At 53.6% G+C, this 21,051-nt stretch overlaps 1 protein-coding gene across 7 annotated transcripts; it reads left to right on the top strand.

Annotated features, from left to right (window-relative positions):
• The first annotated feature begins 47 nt into the window (after positions 1-47).
• LOC110082801 (CYFIP-related Rac1 interactor A) lies at positions 48-18,382 on the top strand. Of its 7 annotated transcripts, none has more exons than XM_072979736.2 (13): positions 103-304; positions 5,941-6,028; positions 7,878-7,958; positions 10,641-10,720; positions 12,004-12,125; positions 12,649-12,754; positions 14,118-14,254; positions 14,554-14,631; positions 15,218-15,334; positions 15,541-15,620; positions 16,347-16,473; positions 16,956-17,026; positions 17,459-18,382. In XM_072979736.2, the coding sequence occupies exons 4-13, from the start codon at positions 10,648-10,650 to the stop codon at positions 17,520-17,522; spliced, it is 975 nt and encodes a 324-aa protein (XP_072835837.1). In that variant the 5' UTR covers positions 103-304; positions 5,941-6,028; positions 7,878-7,958; positions 10,641-10,647; the 3' UTR covers positions 17,523-18,382. The 7 variants fall into 7 exon arrangements, with proteins under 7 accessions (XP_072835840.1, XP_072835839.1, XP_078235971.1 ...); XM_078379842.1 differs by having other exon boundaries at positions 7,822-7,958; XM_072979739.2 differs by lacking the exon at positions 10,641-10,720 and having other exon boundaries at positions 48-304.
• The last annotated feature ends 2,669 nt before the right edge of the window (positions 18,383-21,051 follow it).

Raw genomic sequence — 21,051 nt, 5'->3', positions numbered from 1 at the left:
GCTTCCTTGGATTGGAGACGTCACAGATGTTTGAGAAGGCGGGGAGGGGGGCTCGTGGCGGTCTATGGTGGTCTTTGTGAGGCGCTTGGTGCTGGGAGCAGCAGCTGCACCCGCAAAGCGGGACTGAGGCGCAGGCACGGCGGTCGCTCGCTCTGCTCTCTCTCTGCTCTCTCTCTCTCAAGCGGGATCTGCAGAAGATTGGGAGAAAAGACCCCCCGCCCTCCGCGCGCCCCAAATCCGGCCCTTCCCAAAGGTGCTTTCTTCCGGAGATTGGAGGCTTTCCCCCTCCAGGCTCGCTGGAAAGGTGGGTCTCGCTTCCCTCGGCACGGACGGGGGAGGGGAGGGGAGGGGAGGGAGGGGAGGGGAGGGGAGGGAGGGAGGGAGAGCAAGCGGATCGAGACAAGGAAATAAATTGGGGTGGGGGGTTAGTAGCACAAATATCTCCCCCCCCTTTGCACCGGAGCATCGCCGCACTTCCAGGAGACTGTGGAAGAGGGTCTGGCGGGGGTCTCCCCCTGAATGCACCTCCCCAGGCGAGGAACCCCCGGGTCGAGGAGAAACACCTTTCTGCCGGAGGAGGGGGGAAGAATCGGTCGGGGATGCGGGAGGGTTCCCGGGGGGGTCGGGCTGGGTGGGCGCCGGCGCTCCTGGGTGGCTGCGGGTCGGCCTCCACCCGCTCGGGGACTGTGCGGAGAATCGGGGCGTCGTCTCGCTCTCGGTCGGGGCGGGGGTCCTTCTCTCTCTTCCCCCCCCCGCTCCCCTACCCACACCCAGTGTGCCCTTTCTGGGTGCCACGCCAAGCCCTCCGGCTTCCCAGGCCCCTCCACACACACACCCTCCCCGGGTAGTGTTCCCTCCCCTCGTTGCCCCCCAACCGCGGGAGAGGAGGTGCCCCCCCCAGTCAGGACTGAAAACCACCCTGCCCACCGTCCTCCTCGCTCCCGCCAGCTGGGCAGCAGCTCCCCGGGCTTCTGTGCGTGTGAATGTGCCAGGCACGTGTGCCTCCGCTTTGCCCACCTTCTCCCTTCTCGGGCAAAGGAGACGGAGCTGGAGGCGGCTTTTGAGGCCACGGGGCTTCGGTCCCTGGGCGCCCTCGATCCGTTGCCTCTGCAGGCAGGAGCGATGTCCCGGGAGCGGGGAGGGCTCCGGTCCGGGTGGCTCCCGAGCGATGCGCCCCAGCCCGGTGAGCGACGCACCCGCCGTCCAACTCGCCTTGCCCGGGTGGCCCTCCGATCCTGACCCCGGTTCCGACGGAGCGCACGGTCTCCTGGGCTAGCCAGCCGCGCAGCTTCCCCGGCAACTCTGTCGTGCCCTCGAATCGCCTGGAGAGCCCGGCCCCGCGTGGCTTCTCTCCCCTCCTCTCCTCTCCTCTCCCTCCTTCCCTTCCTCCCTCCGGTTAAAAAAACAACGACCAAAAAACCCCAACCCTAACCCTTCCCGGCTGGCGAGGCAGGCGAGAAGGCGCAGGGGAGAAGCGTCGCCTTCCTCCTGCTCGAGGGGTGGGCACGGAGGGGCATCTGCCTGCTGTCGCCAGCCAGGGTGGGCGAGAGGAGACTGGGCAAGGTGGCAGCAACGGCCCTGCAGCCACTTCTTGCGCCTCGCTGGGAACGGGAGCCACACCGCCCCCCAGGACATCCCCAGCGCCTCCCTCAGACTCCGGGCGAAGCGGCTCCCTTCCCGGCTCAAGGAGGATTGGAGTGGCTTCTGTTAATGGGAGGATAATTACGGATGCTGCAGTGAGACCAACACCGGGGGAGCCCCTGCAGCGAGGGGGGGGGAAGCTTGAGGAAGAGCGGCGAGGCAAGACAGGAACGGACCTCCTCCAGACCCAAGGCCTGCCCAGCAGCCCCGCAGGGCACCCTAAAAGGGACAGAAAGGCCAACCCGGTCCAGGCAGCTGGCTTTCTGCCTCCTTTCCTGCCATCGAGCGTGGACAGCCATTCTGGTGGGGGACGCGCCCCCAAAGTGTCAGCATGAGGAGCCCTCCCGGAGGGCATCCCCCAAGTCTCCTGCAGCCCTAGCAGACAGAGCTGTGCCTCTCTCTCTCTCTCTCTTTGCCTTTTTTTCTGTTCATTTCTCGGAGAAGGTTGGACACCCTTGGGGTCTCATTTCCTGGGCTTGCCGGTCCAGGGCGCTTGTTGCCAAGGCCTGGGGGTGCTGGCTACCTGGGCCGTGCGGTGAGATGTCCCTTGGGGCTGGCCTCTGAAGTTCTAGTGTGGCTACCTTTTGGCCCATCAAATACAGGGGGGACTCATCCTGCCAAAAGCTCTCTCCTTCGCAGGGCTGCTTGGATCCCGCCTGGTGGAAGGGAGAAGGACCATCAAGAGGTGGGCCCAGAACCAGAGGGGGGAGGGTCAAGAGAGGCGGCTTGGAAGGGTGTCGTGACCTCCTCTCCAAATACATTTACCAAGGATGGCAAAATATGCCTCCAGGGTTGTGCCAAGCAGACGGGCTTTTTGAGGTTGGTGATCCACGGCAGGGCAGGGGAGGGCACCTGGACGGATGGAGGAGCAGCCCCCCCTCCACATGCCTCTTGGCACAGCTTGTTCTTTGCATCCCGTTGGGCCCAGCCATGGCACCTCGATAACCAGAGTCTGGCCCGTCGTTCATCCTGCACAGCATTATTATCACAAGGTGGAAAGGATTCTAGCTTGATCCACACAGAGAGAGAAGGAGAAAGAGGGGGAGAGAGAGAGAGAGAGAGAGGGGGGGGGGGATCTGGAATCATTTGAATGCAAATCCATGGGGTTTATTTTAATTGCTTTCCCTCTGAGAAGGAAACCTCCCTTCTCTCCTGGCCTTTGGGAGGACAAGAAAGCTTCCCGATGCAGAAGGGAGGAAGGACAAGGCAGAAACCTTCCCCTTGTGACTGACTTGGGGTTCCACACAGATGCAAAGTGGGGATACGGAGTGAAACCAGAACGAAGAAATCCAAGGAGATTCGGAAGGAAATGGCAGGGTCCCTGCCTTCGGCTCTTCCGCCTTCCTCACAGCTCCAGGATTTATCTTCTTGGACTGATTTTTTTGCCGGTCCAAAGCCAGCTTCCAGCATCTATCCAGCCCTTGAGGTATATTGGCTGGTCCTTTAGATGCTGAGCAAGGTCTGCATGTTCAACAAACAAGCGGCATGATGTGGTATAAGGAAATCAGTTCCAGGCAGCTAAGACTGAAGACAATCCAGGCGACCTTCCCAGGAGGGCAGAGGTGGACTCCATGATGCCCAAAGAGCCCCCCACCCCACGCCTGGCATCCTTCGAGGCACCTCCAGCAGCCTCTCCTCAGGCATCAAGGCAGTCTGGTGGCAGATGGGAGCCACAGGCTCAGTTGCCCATGGATGGATGCATCCAGGAGACCTCAGAGAGGCTGGCACGGTTGGGAGGCATGGTTCAGAGTCCTTGGCTCCAGAATGGCTCACTCCTCCTCCTCCGAGACCTTTGATGGCCCCTTAAACCCAGAGCATTCGTGGGCCACAGGACGTGGTAGGTGCAAAGCTGATGATCCCAGGACTGGCTGCTCAGACTTTCCAGAACATCCTTCCCTGGCGGTTCTTGGCAGAACTGAAGGATCTCACAAAACAGTGCCGCTGAGCATGTGCGCGATGCCCTGGAATTGGGAACCAACACACAACACCTCTTTTTACAAGCACTTATTTTGGCTTATTTGCCTGCCCTTTCACCACCACCACCACCACTTACCAGGGTTTCTTGTCAGCAAGATGGGCGGTGGAGTCATCCTGCCCCCTGTCTTAAAAGGAAGATGGCAGAGACGGGATGATTAAGACTTGGAAGCAATCGCCCTTTAAGCACAAAGTATTCTGGCCCTCTGTATCTTTTCTTTTGCTTTCTTTTTGCACGGATGCAGGAAAGGCGAAAGGCAAGGCCAAGGGCTCTTACGGAAGGCCTCCTTGTGACCTTGTGAAGGTTAAACACAAAGGATGCTCCGGAGCCTGCCTGACGTTATGGTTCGTGGAAGGACACCCGTAGGGGAGGTTTCTCGGACAGCAAGATGATCGCAAAGCATCTGGAAATCCACCCAAGTGACTGTTTCTGCTGCAACCTTCACAAGTCACAGGGTCTGTGTTGAAGAGGGAGGCATGGGGAAAACCTGCCGGTCAAGACGCCAGGACTCAGCAACGGCACCATCAATGTGCATGTGAGGCAGTGGAGGATGAATCTTTGGTCGTGGTTGGGTTGAACAGGATGCCTGCCCCTGAACACACCCGGGGTAGAGAAGAGGGGGGGACCCTGAGAGAGACACACCGCTGGCTGGCAGAGGCTCTTGGAGATTCAAAGGCAAGACAAGTCCAGGAGAATGAATATCCCCATTGAGGAAATCCATATGCATGGGACATCTCTGAAAATACACATCCCCACGCAAAAGCCACGAGGTGGGTCAGGGGGTTGCTACTGCCTGATGCACTGACTCTGAAATTTATGGGACTTTTTCTGGAGACTCAGGATCATTGCGTTTCCATGTTCATCGCCCCCCCCCCCCTTCTCAGCCACCTGATTCCAGAAACCCGATTCTTCAACATTTAAAATGCAACAGCAGCACCAGTCTGCTGATGGTGGATAAACCAGTCACCCTCCGGCAGGCTTTTGAGGACTACTGTGACTTTAATTAAAAGGCTCCTGTTTGTATATTCTGCTTGTTTTCTGCCTTCAGTTTAGCAGCAAGCTGATAGCTTCTTAATTATCCTTCCAAAACAGCATCTCTTAATTACCTCTGATGGTCTTTTCCTCTAGAGGAAAGGTTTTAATTTCTAACCTGTTCCTTCATCATACAAAATGTAAATGGAGGGGAAATGATTAATCCCCACCCTTCCCTCACCCACCCAACACAGGTAAGCCAGAAAATGACATTAAGGTCAATGAGGGTGCAATCCTGTGAACACTGATCAGACAGTAGCCCTGTGCAACACAGTGGGGTTTGCTTCTAAGTAAACAGGCATCAAACAGTGCTGGAAGATTAACCATTCAAAGGGCTCTTCACAGGCTGTTTCTCAGCTGTCTCCTCCAGTGATACTGAGGAAGAGGAAGCAGCAGCGCTAAGATGCTGAAATTGCAAAGAGGAAGATGACACTCAGTGGTTGAAGGGGGGGGGGAGGCAGCCTTTGTTTAAGGGAACTTAACTGCTGAATGCTTGTATATATGGGACGAACTTGGCCATCGGGAAGGGCATTGCTGAATAATAGAGCCTTATTATGGGCTTGCTTAGAATCCATTTTTAATTCTGCTTCCCCTCCTAGAGAGGGGAAAAGTGCATTGGCTGAATAAAGGGAGGATGGTGGTCCTAGGACAGCGTGTGTGCAATTTCATACATGCAATGTGTGTATATGCATGAAAAATGTATTGGTCAGCATTTTTTAAAAACTAATTATTTGATTGTATCAAACCCCTGGCCACCCCACCCAATATAGATATTAAGCAAAACAAAGTAAAAAGCAAATAATCTTCTCTGAGGTTTAAAAAGGAAAACAAAACTGATGTATAAATGTCTTAAATAAATAAATAAATAAATAATAACCAGGCAGGCTCTTCCCTGCTGCATCTTTAAGGGGTCAGTCAAGAGAGGCCTTTGGGGCTCAGGGACCATGCTATGCTTTCAGCATTGAGAGAAATGCTTTCAGGTTGGGTTGGAAGAGAGCAGGAGCTTGGATGGTGGGGCAGGGGCTGCTTCTCCTCCCCAGAACCCCGGAGGCCGACCTGAGGCCACCTTAAGTGGCCACCATAATGGCCACCAAGGAAAGCTGTCTTCAGTTCTTGATCTGTCTTCCTCTGATGCCATGGCTTCAGTTTCCACACTGTGGGTTTCTACCAAGGACACGGTGTCATCCCAGACACCTTAAACCACCCACTGGAAGTCAAACTGCTTAGCTCATGAGTGTGATCTCTCAGGAAGGCTGACCCTGCGTTTTCTCTGTCTCTTTTCAATGCTGCAGGATCCTCTCGGTTGATGAAGGGTTTTAGGAACCCTGCAGAGCCCCACGTCCTGCTCTAGAGGTTTCTGAAGCATCACAAACGGAGGAGGTAAAAAAGCACCGGCCTTCTTCCACTTCTAGTGCTTTTACTCTTTTCCATCAGAGCGGGGAGAGGGAGAACGGGGGATGGTGGACAAGGAAGGGAATCAGCCTCAAGCCAGACCTTTGCTCTTACGTGTGCAGCACAACGAGGTGGTAGAATCCAGAGGCAAAGCAGAACACAGTTCCAGTCTGGGTCACAGACGTGGAAAGCCTTTCCTAAAATATATTCTGCACGAAGAACATATTCGAACGAACAGCCCCCCCCGTGCCAGAAAACCCCCCCAAAACCTGGCAGGTCAGGAGAGAGGGTTAGAGGTTAGGCTAAGCTGGTCTTCTACTTGCAGGGACTTGTAGAACCGTAAAATGACAGAGTTGGAAGTGACCTCGAAGGCCATCGAGCCCCACTCCCTGCTCATGGCAGGAATCCCAATCCAAGCAGATCTGCCAGGTGGTTGTCTACATTTCCCTTTAAATGGAGGGGCCACAATTTTAAAAGTGGCCTGTCACCGCTCCTTCCTCAAGGCAGAAGTCTAAAGAGGCACCTCCCCTTCTTCTATCCCAGAACATTCCCAGGGTGCCCCCAAATAAAGACACCAGGGCTACCAGGCGCTCTTGGGTAGGCATCTGTGAGGCCAGGCCAGGAAATGCCTGGGAAGGTGGCTAACCAGGCAGCAGAGGCTGGTCTCTGCAAAGGCCCATGTGCAGTGCAGCCAGAGCTGTAGCTAAACTGGGGCAACAGGGGCTTTGACCCAGGCCCCCTAAATTTGGAGGGCGCAAGACCTTTGCTATCCACCCTGAAGCCTTTGCTCCTGAAAGGCCACCCTGAGCCCATGGGCCTCCTCTGGCTGCTTCTTCCTGGGCAGGATCAAAAAGACCAGACCGGACAGAACAGTGTAGCACCAAGGTGGCTGAGGCATGCTCAGATCTAGGCAGTTCTCCCCTTTCCTTCTCCATATGTTTGCTAACCACACGTGACCCACACTATCTAAAAAAAGATAGGGTGCCCTCAATTGCCAAAATGGCTAGTCAGGAGTCTTGAGCTGAGGCGCTTCATGGCTCTCCCCCCCCCCATGTGAAATTGGAAAAGAGAAGTTGTTTGAGGACTAGTGCCACCGACGGTCTTCTCTGGTGGGGACCCTTAGGGGTAGGAACTCCCAGGCTCTGGATCTCGAGTTCCCTCTGCGAGTCCTCTGGGGAAAGGGCCCCTTGTTACTTCCAAACACTGCACAGCGGAGACAAAGCTGTTGAGATGCGTTGCATGGGTTGGAATCAAGAGGAAGTGAGTGAGGTCCCAGCATGGTGGAAGGGCGCAGAAGGTGCTCACAGGAAGCCTGAGGTGCAGGCGGGGGGCTCGGCTTCCCTCCTGTGGCCCAAAAGAGAAGAGACAGATGCGGTTGTGGGGTTTCCAGCCAGGTGAGAGTGCAGTGGGAGAGAGACGGAGTGAGCCGAGCTGCCAGCAGCACCACCATGGAAGCCTTTGAGCTTCCCTTAGAAGATAGAGAGGGCCTGCTGAGCAAGGGAGGCTCTTTCCAGAGCAGGTAAGCTTCCCCTGGATCCTGCTTGGGGGGGGGGAGGTTGGTGGGGGTGGGCAGAAGAGAGGGATGGTACTTGGTGGGGGGGTCATGGTAGCTGAGAAGTCTTTGGAGAGGAGAGGCTCCTTCTTCAGCTGCCTGCAAGGGTGCTCTGGTTGGCTGGAGGGTCTGTCCTGGAAGAGGTGGGTCGGGAGGTGGCTACAGCTTCTCTCTCTCTCTTCTCTCTCTCTCTCTTTTCTCTCTCTCTCTCTCTCACTCACTTCCTCAGTCTTTCTCAGCTCCTCGGTGGCTCTTTTCCCATTCTGTTCTGTTTCTCCCGCTCAGATCTGCCGGCCATGGGCAACCTGATAAAGGTATTGGGCAAAGATTTAGAAAACTGTCCTCATTTTTTCCTGGATTTTGAAAGTAAGTCCCCTGCGCGCACACAGAGAAAAAAGAGGGTGGGCGGGCACCATTCTCTGTGGTCACTGCTGGTAACAGGTGTCACTGTTCTCCCAAGAGGTTTTGGAGGGGAGGACACCTGGCACACCTCAAAGGAGACCACCCAATCCCACTCACGGGTTCACAGGCTGTGTTTCAAGATGCTTTGTTGGGAAGGTCCAGCCGGTGGCAACCAAGGAGTGGACGCAAGAACCCAACAGACTTACAGCTCAATCATCAGGACTCTCCCACATGGGCAATTTTTGGGAGCGGATCTTTGAGGAAGCTGCTAAGAGTTCCTTAGTATAGATGCTTTGATTCCTTGTCATATGCAGAATTCCTAAGCAGAGGATGTGACATGCCATGTCTTAGCTATAGGGGAGCCTAGAGGCTGAGCAGACCAGAAGGCAGCTGACTGGCAGGGTCGGCTCTGTCAGGAGGCAGAGGGATAAGCCTGTGCATTCTGGAATGCCACCAAAGGCCAGCATTGTGATAGCTACTTACTGCCGATTTTAATTCCAGGCATGGGGAGAAGAGATTGGATCTTATCAGCACCCTGTGGCAGCTATGCTGAAATACTTTGGGCAGCAGATGCCCCCCCCCCCGTGTCTGTTCTCGGTGGCAGGGACATTGGCTGCCCTGCTTCAGGGGGCAGGATTTCTTAGGGGGCCAACTTTGGCAAAGAGAACACTTTGCAGTCCAACATTCCTGCTGCATTGATTGATTGATTGGTTGGTTGGTTGGTTGGTTGGTTGGTTGGTTGGTTGGTTGGTTGGTTGGTGTTAACCTGGACCTTTCCAGTTGAAATCCATGGGAGGTGCATTCATTGCAGCTAACCTGCCCCATATATAGGGTGCCCCAGTGTTAACAGGATCAGCCGGTGGCTAAGGGTATGAGTGGTGGCCAAAAAGAGAGCAATGTGCACTGCTTATATACTACCTTATAGTGCTTAAAGCATTTTCTGGGCAGTTTAACCATTTAATTATGCAGGCTACAGGTTGCCTGCCCCCCCACCCTCCACCAGCAAGCTGGGTAGTCAATTTACCAGCCTCAAAAGGATGGCAAGTGGAGTCAACCTTGAGCTGGCTAGCTGAGCCCCAGGATGGAACTCAGGCCACGAGCAGAGTCTTCACCGCAACACGAGAGCTTAACTCATAGCATGGGCAGACCTTGGTTCAGATCAGCCCCCCTTCCACCGGCCTGCTTTTCCTCAGCTCCAGGAATTCTGTCTGCGGGAATAAGGATACTGGTCTGACTGGGAAGAGGATTGTTAGGGTTTATTGATTTATTTTGAAGTGCTCTGAGTATTACTCGTTCCAGTTGGCAGTAGGCACTAGGGTCAGGACCCATCCTTGCAGCTCCAAGCTTTTTGGGGTGGGGTGTCTTAGAGGCCAAGATTTGAGAGAATTACTCATCCAAAACCACTCAATCACCCTGAGCTGAGATTCCATTTGGAGACTCTTGGGCTGCGCCCCTCCCTTACTCTGACCTCTTCAACGTAAAGGCAACAAGGTGGCCCAAAGCAAACTCTTCCCAGACCATTCCTTTTGCCTCCTTTCTGTGCCAGGGGACTGATCCTGCTATCTTCTTGCCATGTCAGCTTGTAAAGACAGAGACAAAAGGGCTGGAAGTCTTATAAAGCAATCCCGGCAGCCATGATCTATTGGCCAGGGTTATAAATTAACCCTTCAGAAGCATTGCACAGGCTTTGATCAGCACATAGATAGGAGGCTGGTTAAATATCCCAGAGGTGGGAAATAGGACAGGTTTTGGACTGCAAGTCCCATAATCCCCAGCAATGTGGCCTAGCAGTGGCCAATCAGACTGAGGGGAGACCCCCCCCCCAAAAAAGCCACATTTCTCATCTCTAAAATGTCTTGATGGTGGCATGGAATTTTAAGTGGGGTGAATGCTGGAAGGTGCTCTCCATGTGGCTCCCGCCAGGTTTGCAAGGGGCCTCCAAGGGCCGCCCCCAGAGCTGACCCTCTGGGGGGCGCAAGGGGGTGCTCCTCCTCACCCCAAAATCTTGTCAGAGGACAGTGACCCTCCCTCCTCCTCCGTTCCTTCTCATCAAGCCCTCCCCTCTCATCGAGTGAAGGCTGACGGCTCCACGGCCAGAGGAGCAGTGGATCCAAGCCAGGCTTTAGAACTTCGGAGGAACTGCCCAAGGTTCTGAACCTATATGGGGCTAAGCTCCGCCCCTTGGATAGCCCTTGTAATGTTCTGACCAAAACACGGTGTGGGCTCCCCACTCCTCTGACATTGGAGCCCCAGCCTCCGCTGCTCCCATCTTCCTTCATGTGGGGAATACTTACCTCCGTTTGGGGCAGGAAGAGGCAAGGGGGCTCCTCAGGCCTGGTGCATTGACAGCTGCTCCTCTTGGATTCTCTTCCTTCCCTTCCCTTCCTGATTGGGCTTAAAAACAGGTACCTGAATTTGACGAAGTTTCGAGACCGAATCGCCTTGTTCCAAGAGTCAGAGGCGACCAAAGAAACCTACCCCTTCCAGCGGGCGGCCCTGTTCTGATGGTTAGGCACCTGTGGCCGAAAGACTCTTCCTGCCGCCCGGATGGGGGTGCCTCTCACAGTGACCCTCCCCCATGGACCCATCTCCCTCCCCTCCCCACGACCCATCATGCTTTTCTCCCTCTTGTCTCTTCTCTTGCAGGTATCACATGGGGAACCTTCTTAAAGTGTTGACTTATAACGAGCTTGACCAAGGGCCTAATTTTTTCCTTGACTTTGAACGTGAGAAGGGATATTTATTTTATTTCATTGTCTTTATTTTAATCCACCATTCCGTTCGTTGATTTGCTCATTATTAACATTGGTTTCCTGCATTTCATGTTCCTTTGCCGGGCCGGGGGAAGAGCGGCAGAGCTCGTGGGTGGGTGGGTGGCATAGAAAGAAGGAACAGGGCAACCCGCTCTCCCCCGTCTGGGACATCCGAGGGCAGGGGTCAAGGCAGGGCAGCTCTGCTGAGAGCAGTGGATACGGATATGAACTCTCTTGGAGTTTTCTATGCCAGTTTCCCAGACTGACCACAGAAGAGGGTAGGAGAGAAAAGGCAGAGGGTGGGTGGGAGCCCCTCCCAAGATCCATGCTCTTGTTGTGGGTGCAAAGAACCTTTCAGTGTGCACTCATTGCAGGTGGATAATGTGGTTTCAGGCCATAGCTGGCATGCGGTGGCACTTCCCCTTCGCCAGCAGATGCCAGCCTGCCTGGGTACCAAGGCTTCCCCGTGACTGGGTTCCTGGAGGGGGGAGGGTTACAATCGACTCCCCACTGGAGGAGCCCCAGGGGTGAGCCTTCCTAAGTGCCCTGGGGGGGGGCTGTGCCTGCCTTGAGAAGCGAAGCGAGGGCTAGAAGGGAGCTAGGCTATGCAAAGACAGCCTGTCCATCCCATGCCCACAGGTTGTCACCATGAGCAGTGGCCCCAAATGTTCTTGGACTACAGTTCCCAGAAGCCAGTTTACTTGGCTGTGCCGACTGTGGCTGCTGGGAGCTGTAGTCTAAAAGGACCAAGGCTCCAGATTTATGGAAGGGTGGGCTTAGGGAAGGGTGGGTAGCTATTACTCCAAGTTGCCACTGTCTTGGTCTTTGCTTTGTTTTCATACTTCCTGAATTTACTTTGGTCCACTGGTATATTTCTTTTTTTTTTTTTTAAGCCAAAGGGCTTGTTAAAGACATGCACCCGGATCCCTTGGCAGCTCACATTTTGGGGGCAATGAAAGATATTTCCCCTCCCCCACTGCATAGTACCTCCAGATTCCTTGGCTGGGGGGGGGGGCAGAGGATGTGGGAGGGCCGGAAAATCCTGGGTCACACATTTCTTGTTTCCTTGGTACCCCAAAAGTGTTCCTTCTTCGGCCAACGGCTTGGGTTGCTTTAGAGCCTTTGGACCCCAAGGCGTAGGTGGTGGTGGTTCTTAGGTCCTCCCTGCCCTGAGCAAGTGGTGCATGAGGACGAGACCCTCGATTCTCACCACATGTCCTGAATTCTCACTTTCTGTCTGGTGGCGTTTGCTGTAGACGCTCAGCCTACGGAAGCCGAAACGGCCGTGTGGAATCAGGTGAATGCCGTCCTGGAGGAAGCCCAGACCATCCTGGCAGAGCTGCAGTCCTACACGGGAGCAGGCCAGGAGATCCGAGAGGTACCGCCAACACACGACCTGCCCCATCCGTAGCTGGGACCCTCACCTGGGCAGGAGGCTCTGTTCGGGAGAGGACAATGCAGGCGAAGACTCTTCCCTGCCCTGCTTCAGTCCACTGGCTCTCCTTTTGTCTCGGAAAGGGATCTGTCCTACTTGGGGGAAAGCCTTGGGCGCTACTTTTAAGTGCCCTGCCTCCACCCTGCCAGAATTTGGTGGAGATTCTGAGAGCGGGGGGGGGGGCAGGGGGGAAGCTAGTGCAGAACCGTATCCCTCTCTCCAAATGAAATCTCGGGATTCTGTTGGACAGACTCATCCTGGTAACAGTGGTTTTGATCTGCCACAACTGCTCAGATGGGAGGAAGCTACTGGGTTGATCAGTCCAGATCACTGGACTTGGTGGATCTGGATGGCAGGCTCGGAGGTTGGCTGGCTCCTTTGGAGAAACACCGCCTACCTCCTCCTTTATTTATGGGGTGGGGGAATCAAAGAGAACCCACTGAGCCGCCTGGCGATTTCCTTGCAGGCCATTCAAAACCCCAGCGACCTGCAGCTCCAGGAGAAGGCCTGGAACGCCGTCTGTCCGCTGGTGGCCAAGCTGAAGCGGTTCTACGAGTTTTCTCTTCGGCTTGGTGAGTGCGGGCCTGCCTCTCCTCTCCATCTGGGCTAGACCATCTTCCATGGCGGGGGGGGGATGGAAGAGAACACGGCCACAGAGAATGGGGGCCCTTTGGCTCCCTTCTCACATCCTGCCTGAGTATTGTTCAGATGGCATGAAGTGATTTTATTGGGGGCGTGTGTGAGTTTCTGCCTGAGGGACCAATCCATGGGCTCGCTGGTATGGCAAGAGGTGGGTTTCATCGTACCAAAAGCAGGGTCAGGCATTTCAGAGCCAGCACTGGCTTATCAGCTAGTCAAGCGGGAGGAGTCGAAGGAGGAAAACAGTGAAACAGGGCTATCCTCTTGGCTCCCTCCCTTGGGCTCTTTTTCTCCCTCAAGTCTCACCTAAGAGTACCTTAGACGAGCTTTCACTGTTTTCATCCCAACCGTAACTGCTGTTTGGAACTGGTGCCTGGTTTCAATTGCTTTCCTCTTCCCTCCTCCTCCTTTTTCCTTGTGTGTTGCTTCATTTAGATTGTATGCTGGAACACAGCAATGGTCTTGTGTCAGTTCTGCAGATGTAGTCTTTCCCACTGAACAGTAGGGGAGAGATACTTCTAAAGTTAGTCTACGGACCTTCCCACCTCTAGGCTGTTGTACCCTAAAAATTGCAGCAGGTCTTGAGATGCAAGGCCAGCAGACTGGCCCCCAGGAGGCGGTTGGATTGCGGTGCAAACAGAAAAAGGCAGATGGATGACTCTCCGTTCATGGATGGGGGAGCTTTTCAAAGGTTTCAGGAACTCTCCAAGGTGCTGAAGCTACTTTGGGGGACACCCTCCCATACCTTTGGTAGCTCTTGCAAGGTGTGGGTCAAAGCCTGCAGATGATTTATTGCCCCTGCTAGGTGGGAGCCACCAAGGTGTCCTGCCTTCAGCTCTTTCTCCTTCTCCAAGGCAACAAAGGGCCCATGGAAGATCTCTGTCCATTTGCAAGAAGACCGATCTCAGGGTTTTCCTCTGTCCTTCTAGAGAGCCAATTCATGATTCCGTAGGACAAACCCATCCGTACACCATGATTGTGGGTGTGTTTGCTTTTGTGTCTGTGTTGTGTCCACAGTAAGAGCTGATTTCACCTGATAATGCTAGAGGTGCTACTAGGGGGTGGAACCCCACCCCACCCACCCACCCCCATCTCCCACATCTCTGTCTCTCAGTGACCGTAACCCTGAAGTCACCTTCTGAGTCTGTGTGGGCAGATGGGCCCTTAGTTATGGGGAGGCCGGTTGCTCTGGCCTCTCCCCCCCCCCGGCGTCCGTCCCCACAGACAGTCCGTCTTTTTAAGGAGGACCGAGAGAGCGGCTGTGTGTGTGAGACATGCCTGATTTCTGCCTCCTAGAGAATGCCTTGAGGAGCTTGCTGGAGGCGCTCACCAGCCCGCCCTATGCACCGACTCAGCACCTGGAAAGGGAACAAGCGCTAGCCAAGCAGTTTGCCGAGATTCTGCACTTCACGCTCAGCTTTGATGAGCTCAAGGTAACTTGGAGCCGCTGCGGGAAAGAAGGCCACCGGCAGCAGGGGTTGATCCAGAGGTGGCAAGCGCTGGTGATCACTGGATCCTGAGCAGGGGTTGTGATCTCAGATCATCTTAAATAGCACCCTTGCTTATTCTTGGCTCAGCAGAGAACAGCTGTGCATTTTGCACGATGCAAAGACACACAGAGAGCGTGGTCTTCGCACAGGGGTAGACAAAGCCTGCGGTCACTTTGTCTGTTCTCCTTTGTGTATCTGAGCACCACTCCTCATTGCTGACCGCCTCTCTATCTGTCTCCCAGATGACCAACCCTGCCATCCAGAATGATTTCAGTTACTACAGAAGAACCATCAGCCGAAACCGGATCAACAACCTGCAGGTAAAAAAAGCAAGGCTGTTTATTTCTAGTTTTTTTTGTGGGGGGGGAGTGAAGGCTCCTGAACACCCAGCGAGAACAGAGGAGAGGAAAAGTCTCGAGCAGAAAGACAAAGGGAAAGGTCACCGCATCTGCGTTAAAGGCAAGACACGTCAAAGCTTGTTTGTCAGGTTGACTGCAGAAACAGTCAGCAATCATGGACAACTTCCCATATGTGGAAAGCAGGCACAATTAACACAGAAACTGGCCTAATGGTTTTCCTATGTGTAGTGGAATAAGATGAGCTAGTATTCAATGCTCATATTCTGGATCTGGGTGTGGGAAGGGAGCAGCAGTCCCCTCTCCGGCCTTTGTGCAGCCTTCACAAACCCTAAAACTTCAAAAACCCAGTCCATAGGGCTATGGAACGATCAGGAAGGACCAGTGACCCAAAATCTCAGTGTCGCTACAGGCATCGGGGTCAGATTCAGGCCTATGCCCACAGCATTCCAACTTCCCCTTTAAGTTCTGGTTTCACACTGATAGGAGTGTCATAATGCAGAAGTCCCGCTCTCCCGGTCAGTAACCGTTCTCCTTTCCCGCCTGGCAGCTCGATTCGGAGAGCGAAGTGAACAACGAAATGGCCAACCGGATGTCCCTCTTCTATGCCGAGGCCACCCCCATGCTGAAGACGCTGAGCAACGCCACCACCAAGTTTGTTTCCGAGGTGAGCGATGAGCTCTCCCAGAAGGGAGGAAAGGCTCACATCAGAGGTGCCAAAACGACACTGCAAACCAAAGGTTCCCTATGCTGGGAATGAGAGCCCCCCCCCCCGCTGCTCTCCCTTCAGGTCTGGAATTTGCTGCCTCCCCAGGGTGAAGAACCTGGGTCCCCACCCAGTGCAAACCCGGTCTCTCTGCTGCTTCGTTTCAGAACAAAACTCTTCCGATAGAGGATACGACCGACTGCTTAAGCACCATGGCCTGCGTCTGCCGAGTAATGCTGGAAACGCCGTGAGTCTGCGCCTTTTGTCGCTTGCTGATACATCCCGCCAGGCTGCTTGTGAGGATGGCAGAAAAGCCAGGCAATGGGCAACAGCAGCCAATAAGCGAGCCATCTCTGGGAAGATGGTCCCTATCACAGGGCCGGCTCTGCAGCATCTCTGCCAGCCCCCCACCCCACCCCGAAGAGCCTCCTCTCTGGTGCCAGCTCTCCTTGACAGCCAGCTTCAATGTTTTTAAGTGTGTGTGTGTGTTGGGGGGGGGGGGGAAGGTTGTCCTCCTTCTGAGATCAGGATCTTCAGAAGGGGTTTGGGGGGGAGGGTCTCAAGAAACAGGCAAACGTACGCAGCTGCAAAAGGCATGGGAGGGTTTTGGAAGTCCTTTGGAGGGACGGAGGGGCTGGCACCAGTCAAGGTGGCTCTACAGCTTTGAAGGATGGGCTGTGGCCTTCCACACCCTCCGCGCCACGCCCCACCCTGCAAGGCACTCCCACCTAGCAAGGGAGGAGGCTGGGCAGCCAACAAGGCATGGGGAGTTCACTTGTGATACCCCCTCCGGCTTCACTGAACGTCGCCTTTTGTCTCATGGGTTCTGGTGGAACTCTGCTGGTGCTGGACCAGGCAAAGTCTGGCTGGATCCCTGTTGAGGGCGGGCAGGCAGGCAGGCAAGGCTGGAAGGGGCACCTGAGGCGAGCGGGCCCGTGGAAGTCCCTCCTCCAAGGGTCTCTTCTCTCCACAGGGAATACCGCAGCCGATTCACCAACACTGAAACTCTCCTTTTCTGCATGCGCGTGATGGTGGGGGTCATCATCCTCTACGACCACGTACACCCTGTGGGGGCTTTTGCCAAGACCTCCAAAATTGATGTGAGTGACATTTCCAGTATGAGGGAAATGGCAAGCAGCTCAGTGAAGGGGCTGAAGGAAATACCGTTGATCAATGCCTTATGAAAAGCCCTGGGGTTTGGAGGGGGGGGGGAGAGGCTAAATCTGCTTTTTTTTTTTTTTTTTTTTTTTTTGGAAAAGTCAGTGTTCCATCCACTTGGAGCATTCTTGTTTCCCTTTCCAACTTACTAATTCTGTTTTAGAAATACTGGCAACTAAGAATTAAAATAGCCACACTGGGGTGGGGTGGTGGGGTTTCTTGTTGAGTTTAAACAGGCTGTTTCTCACCTTATGCCTTGTCTCGTTGCCCTTATTGACAGGCCCTGAAATGGCCACCCGCAGAACAAACATTTCCATCTCCCATCTCTCACGAAGTTGCTCACGGGCAGCTGGACTGAGGTTGCATTTTCCCACATCTTTTAAAAACTTGGCTAAGGTGTCATTTATTGTTTCACTGCCCCCAGATGAAAGGTTGCATCAAGGTCTTGAAGGACCAGCCGTCCAACAGCACAGAAGGTCTTCTGAATGCACTGAGGTGAGGCAGAGGGAGCGGAGCCTCCAGGGGCCACTGCAGGATAGCTGACACAGCTTCAGGGACACTATGTTTGGCCTGCCTCTTGTGCAAGCCCAGGGATGGGGTGGAAGGGAGAGGAGAAAACTCGAGTGGCTTGGTAGGCTGGGCCAGATCCTGGAGGTGCAAGAGGCTTGGTCCGGGGGTCATCAGAGACCTTCGTGAGAACAGTGAGCAGGTTGAAGACTTTTCCAAAGCTAGACTTAGGGGGTTCCTGACTATAAGGGCCCTTGGTGACAGATACTGAGCAAACGCTGGCCTGGAGGAGCTGACCTAGCAAGGTGGCTTTGCAGAAGAGGCCCCGTCTCCCACCCTTTCCCCGCAGAGAGGGCCACCACAGAGGGACCAGGGCCACCGGTGCCGTCTCCCACCACGGCCCCTGCTTCTTCCTCCTAGGTACACCACCCGGCATCTCAACGATGACACCACGTCCAAGCAAATCCGGGCCTTGCTGCAATGAACGTGTCCGGCCGCTGAGAGGGGAGCCATTCGCCAGAGACCCCGACAGGGACCATTCCTTCAGCAGAAGTTGTAATGTTGACATGTTGCTATAAATAACCATTGGCCATCATAGTTCTCATTTTGTAAAAAAGAAGAAGATGATGTTGCGTTGAGGAAGAAGAAGATGTTGATGAACAGGGAAGATTTTAAATATATATATATAAACAAATGGAAATATATATATATATATACAAACACACACATATATATATATACTGACACACATACATATCTATAAAACTACGACAGATAATCAGCTGAGTGCCAATCCGCTCCGCCTTCTACGACACTCCATCTTCAATTCTGGCAAAAGTGCAACTCCAGTGTTATCGCTACGGCCCTTCTCGCCGTTCTGATTCTGGCCCCATCCGGGCTGGTGTGACGTGTCCGGCTCTCGGCCCCTGATCAACTGCTTGAGTTGGGCCAAGATGTCCGGGGGAAGAAGGATGCAGTTCCTCCCAAGAGGAGGCAAGGGTGGGTGCGAGCTTCCCTTTCCGAAGGGGGAAGAGGCATCGTTCTGGGGGTCAAGGGGTGGAAGTCCTGTTTCCCAACCCTCGTGAGGTCCAGAGGTGGGTCACCCGGCGTGCAGGAGGAGCGCTAAGCTAGAAGGATGGACAGAGGCTCTCTTATCGGAGGTGTAAATAATATGTCTGGGAAATGACTGTTGATCGGATATGACCAGTATGATTGAGGGATGAGGATGATGGTGGGATGATGGTGGGCATCATCGTTAAAATCTTTGACACTGATTCCATTCAAAATGGTTCAGTCACACCTTTTAGATTTTTAATATAAACAATTAAAATCCACTCACCTGTTCTTTTGTACATTTTTTTTCTGTGTGTCAAATAAAAGGGGAAAAAAAATCATCCAGTGTCCAAGAGATTAGCCTGGTTGTTAAACTTTGCCATGAGAAAACCGTGTGCATTCATGCAAAGGGGGTTTTGTAACTGAATTTATGTCCAAAAAGGTTGAGCAGCAGGGACCCCCAACCAACGTTTCTGTACCCATTTATTCAGAGAACCTGCAGGTCAAGACCACGAAGGGATCAGGATGGCAAAAGGAGAAAAAGATTGTACATCCTCTGAATTGGAGGCCTGGGCCTTCTCTCTGTGACCTGGGATCATCACACCACCATCACCACAACAACAGTGATAACAAGGAGGCGTTAGAACCTGCCCTGTTCCCCCGAAAATGAGGCCTAACCTGAAAATAAACCCTGGTATGATTTTTCAAGAGGCTTGTCATATAAGCCCTACCCCGAAAATAAGCCCTCGTTAAGTGAAACCCCGCCCTCCACCCTTGTGCAGCAACCAGAAGATGATGGCATGATTGTCTTTGAATAATATAGCTGTTGTACATGAAAAAAATAAAAGATCCCCTGAAAATAAGCCCAAATGCTTTTTTTGGAGCAAAAATCGATATAAGACCCTGTCTTATTTTGGGGGGAAACACAGTAGAGAGCTGAAAGTGAGAAGCGTAGCCTGCCTGGATGGCCCCAGGTGGCCGACGGCTTTGCTAGGAGGCTATGAACAGAAAGGGAAGTGATGCCAGGCTTCAAGTTACAGAAACTCCATGGAGAATGGCCTGGGTTTTTAAAAACTGTTTGGTGGCTATAATAACGCAGTGGAGTATCAATCTACCAATACTGGGAATATGGATAAAATGAAAATAAGTTGGCAATGCTCTTTCTTTTCTTTTCTTTTCTTTTTCTTTTTTCTTTTCTTTTCTTTTCTTTTCTTTTCTGTCTGTCTGTCTGTCTGTCTGTCTGTCTGTCTATCTATCTAAATCCCACCGAAATCACCTTGGCACAATATTACCGTACGTATTAGCCACTCTGCTGAAATTCTGATGATCTGAAGAGAGCGAAGCAGCGCTTTCCGCTCTGGCTGGAGGCTGTGATGCTCGGCTGGTGATCCCAGTTTTCACGGGGGAGGCCAAAGTGGGCGGCTTCCCTCTGGTGGCAAAGGTTTGGCCCGCTGGATCTGCCCGGCTGCCTGTGCTGCCTCCTTCGGCTGGCAGGTGGCTCTGAAGGACCACAAACCATGGCCTGGCACACTGGACACTGGCAATGGGTAAAGACGGGGCTTATCTGGTCTAGATAGCTGGTTCTCGCGGGACCTTTGAGATGGCGTGCCTTAAATGGCTGCAGACCGTGAAAACTTGTACCTAAGAATTTAAGTGTTTCTGCTGCAATGGATGAACACAGCTACAGCCCTGGAAATGGTTAAGATTTAAGCATGGCAACCGGAGAATGTTCCACATGAGCAACCAAGAGGAACCCGCTGAGGCTGGTGAACAGGTGAGCATATGCTCCGTCGTCTCCCAGGTTTGGAAGGAATCCTGTGTGGCAAAGCCTGAAGTCCAAAGCTTTTTCCCCCTAAAAGGCAGAAGACAGTGAAATGTGGCAACCCAGTCAGTGCTGGCTTTACACGGGCATTCTAGACTTATCCGGGCAAAAACCAGGTTAAAGGAGCAAACCATGAGCGCCAGATAAGGCACCACTAGCAAATAAAATCACTGTTAGGGTTCCAGGGACCTGATGCCCTCAGGGCTTTGCCTCTGAGCATATCCCACTTGCAAATTAAGCCTGTCTTTACTTCCCGATGACCAATCACAAAACAAAGCAGGCTACAGGGGGGGAGAAAAGCTCCTCCGGGGTCCATCAGATGCTTTGGCACGTAAAGTGTCCCCCTTCTAATGATGTGCTCTGTGCAATGCGTCGGGCGACCCTGATCCTTACTAGTGAAAATGTTTCCTTCAACCCCCCCCCCCAGGGCTCAAGGGGTGCCTGCCTTTCTCACACTATCTACCTGCCCCCAGGAAAGAATCACTCAAGCTGCCAAGGGACACCCCCCCCTCCAGCCTATTGCAAAGGCTCCTGGGACGGAGACATGGTTGGCATACAAGGGTCTTGCTGCCTAAGAATTAACCTGGTGCCCCCTCCAGGACAGCTCACAGGGCTGCGAACAGAATTTGGGAGGCAAGGATGTTTCAGGACATTTTTTTTCCCAATGGACATGGGAAGGACAGCTTCCACATATCATGAGCTCTTCCTTTCCCTGCAGGACTCAGCAGATCTTCCTGAGGAACTCAGCACCTTTCGCCCGCGTGCATTTCCCATTGTGCACCCCTGGCTGTGTGCCCGTCATACCCCCCTCCCCCCCTCCCGCTGCAGCCAGCATTCCTCTCTTCAGCCCAAGGCGGTTGCTCTCCTAACTGCCACTTTGCAGGGCAAAAGTCCACATTCCAGGTTTTTTTTAATTCACAGTGTAAAACAAATACCTTTGGGTGAATTTTGCCGCCAAACCTCCAGGACTTTCCCGCCCGAGATCTGTACAAATCAAGGCAGTCCATGCAAACTCCTCCCCTCAAGAGGAACCTGGAGGAAAAGTTTGCCATCCTTGAGGGGGCTCAGCAAAAATCAGGACAAGGCTGTATGGTCCCCAAAACAGTACAAATGCAGGAACAGGAGATCCCTTTATTGG

Source organism: Pogona vitticeps, chromosome 9 (assembly GCF_051106095.1).
Source record: "Pogona vitticeps strain Pit_001003342236 chromosome 9, PviZW2.1, whole genome shotgun sequence".
Lineage (NCBI taxonomy): Eukaryota > Metazoa > Chordata > Lepidosauria > Squamata > Agamidae > Pogona > Pogona vitticeps.
This window is presented reverse-complemented; position numbering and strand designations above follow the sequence as displayed.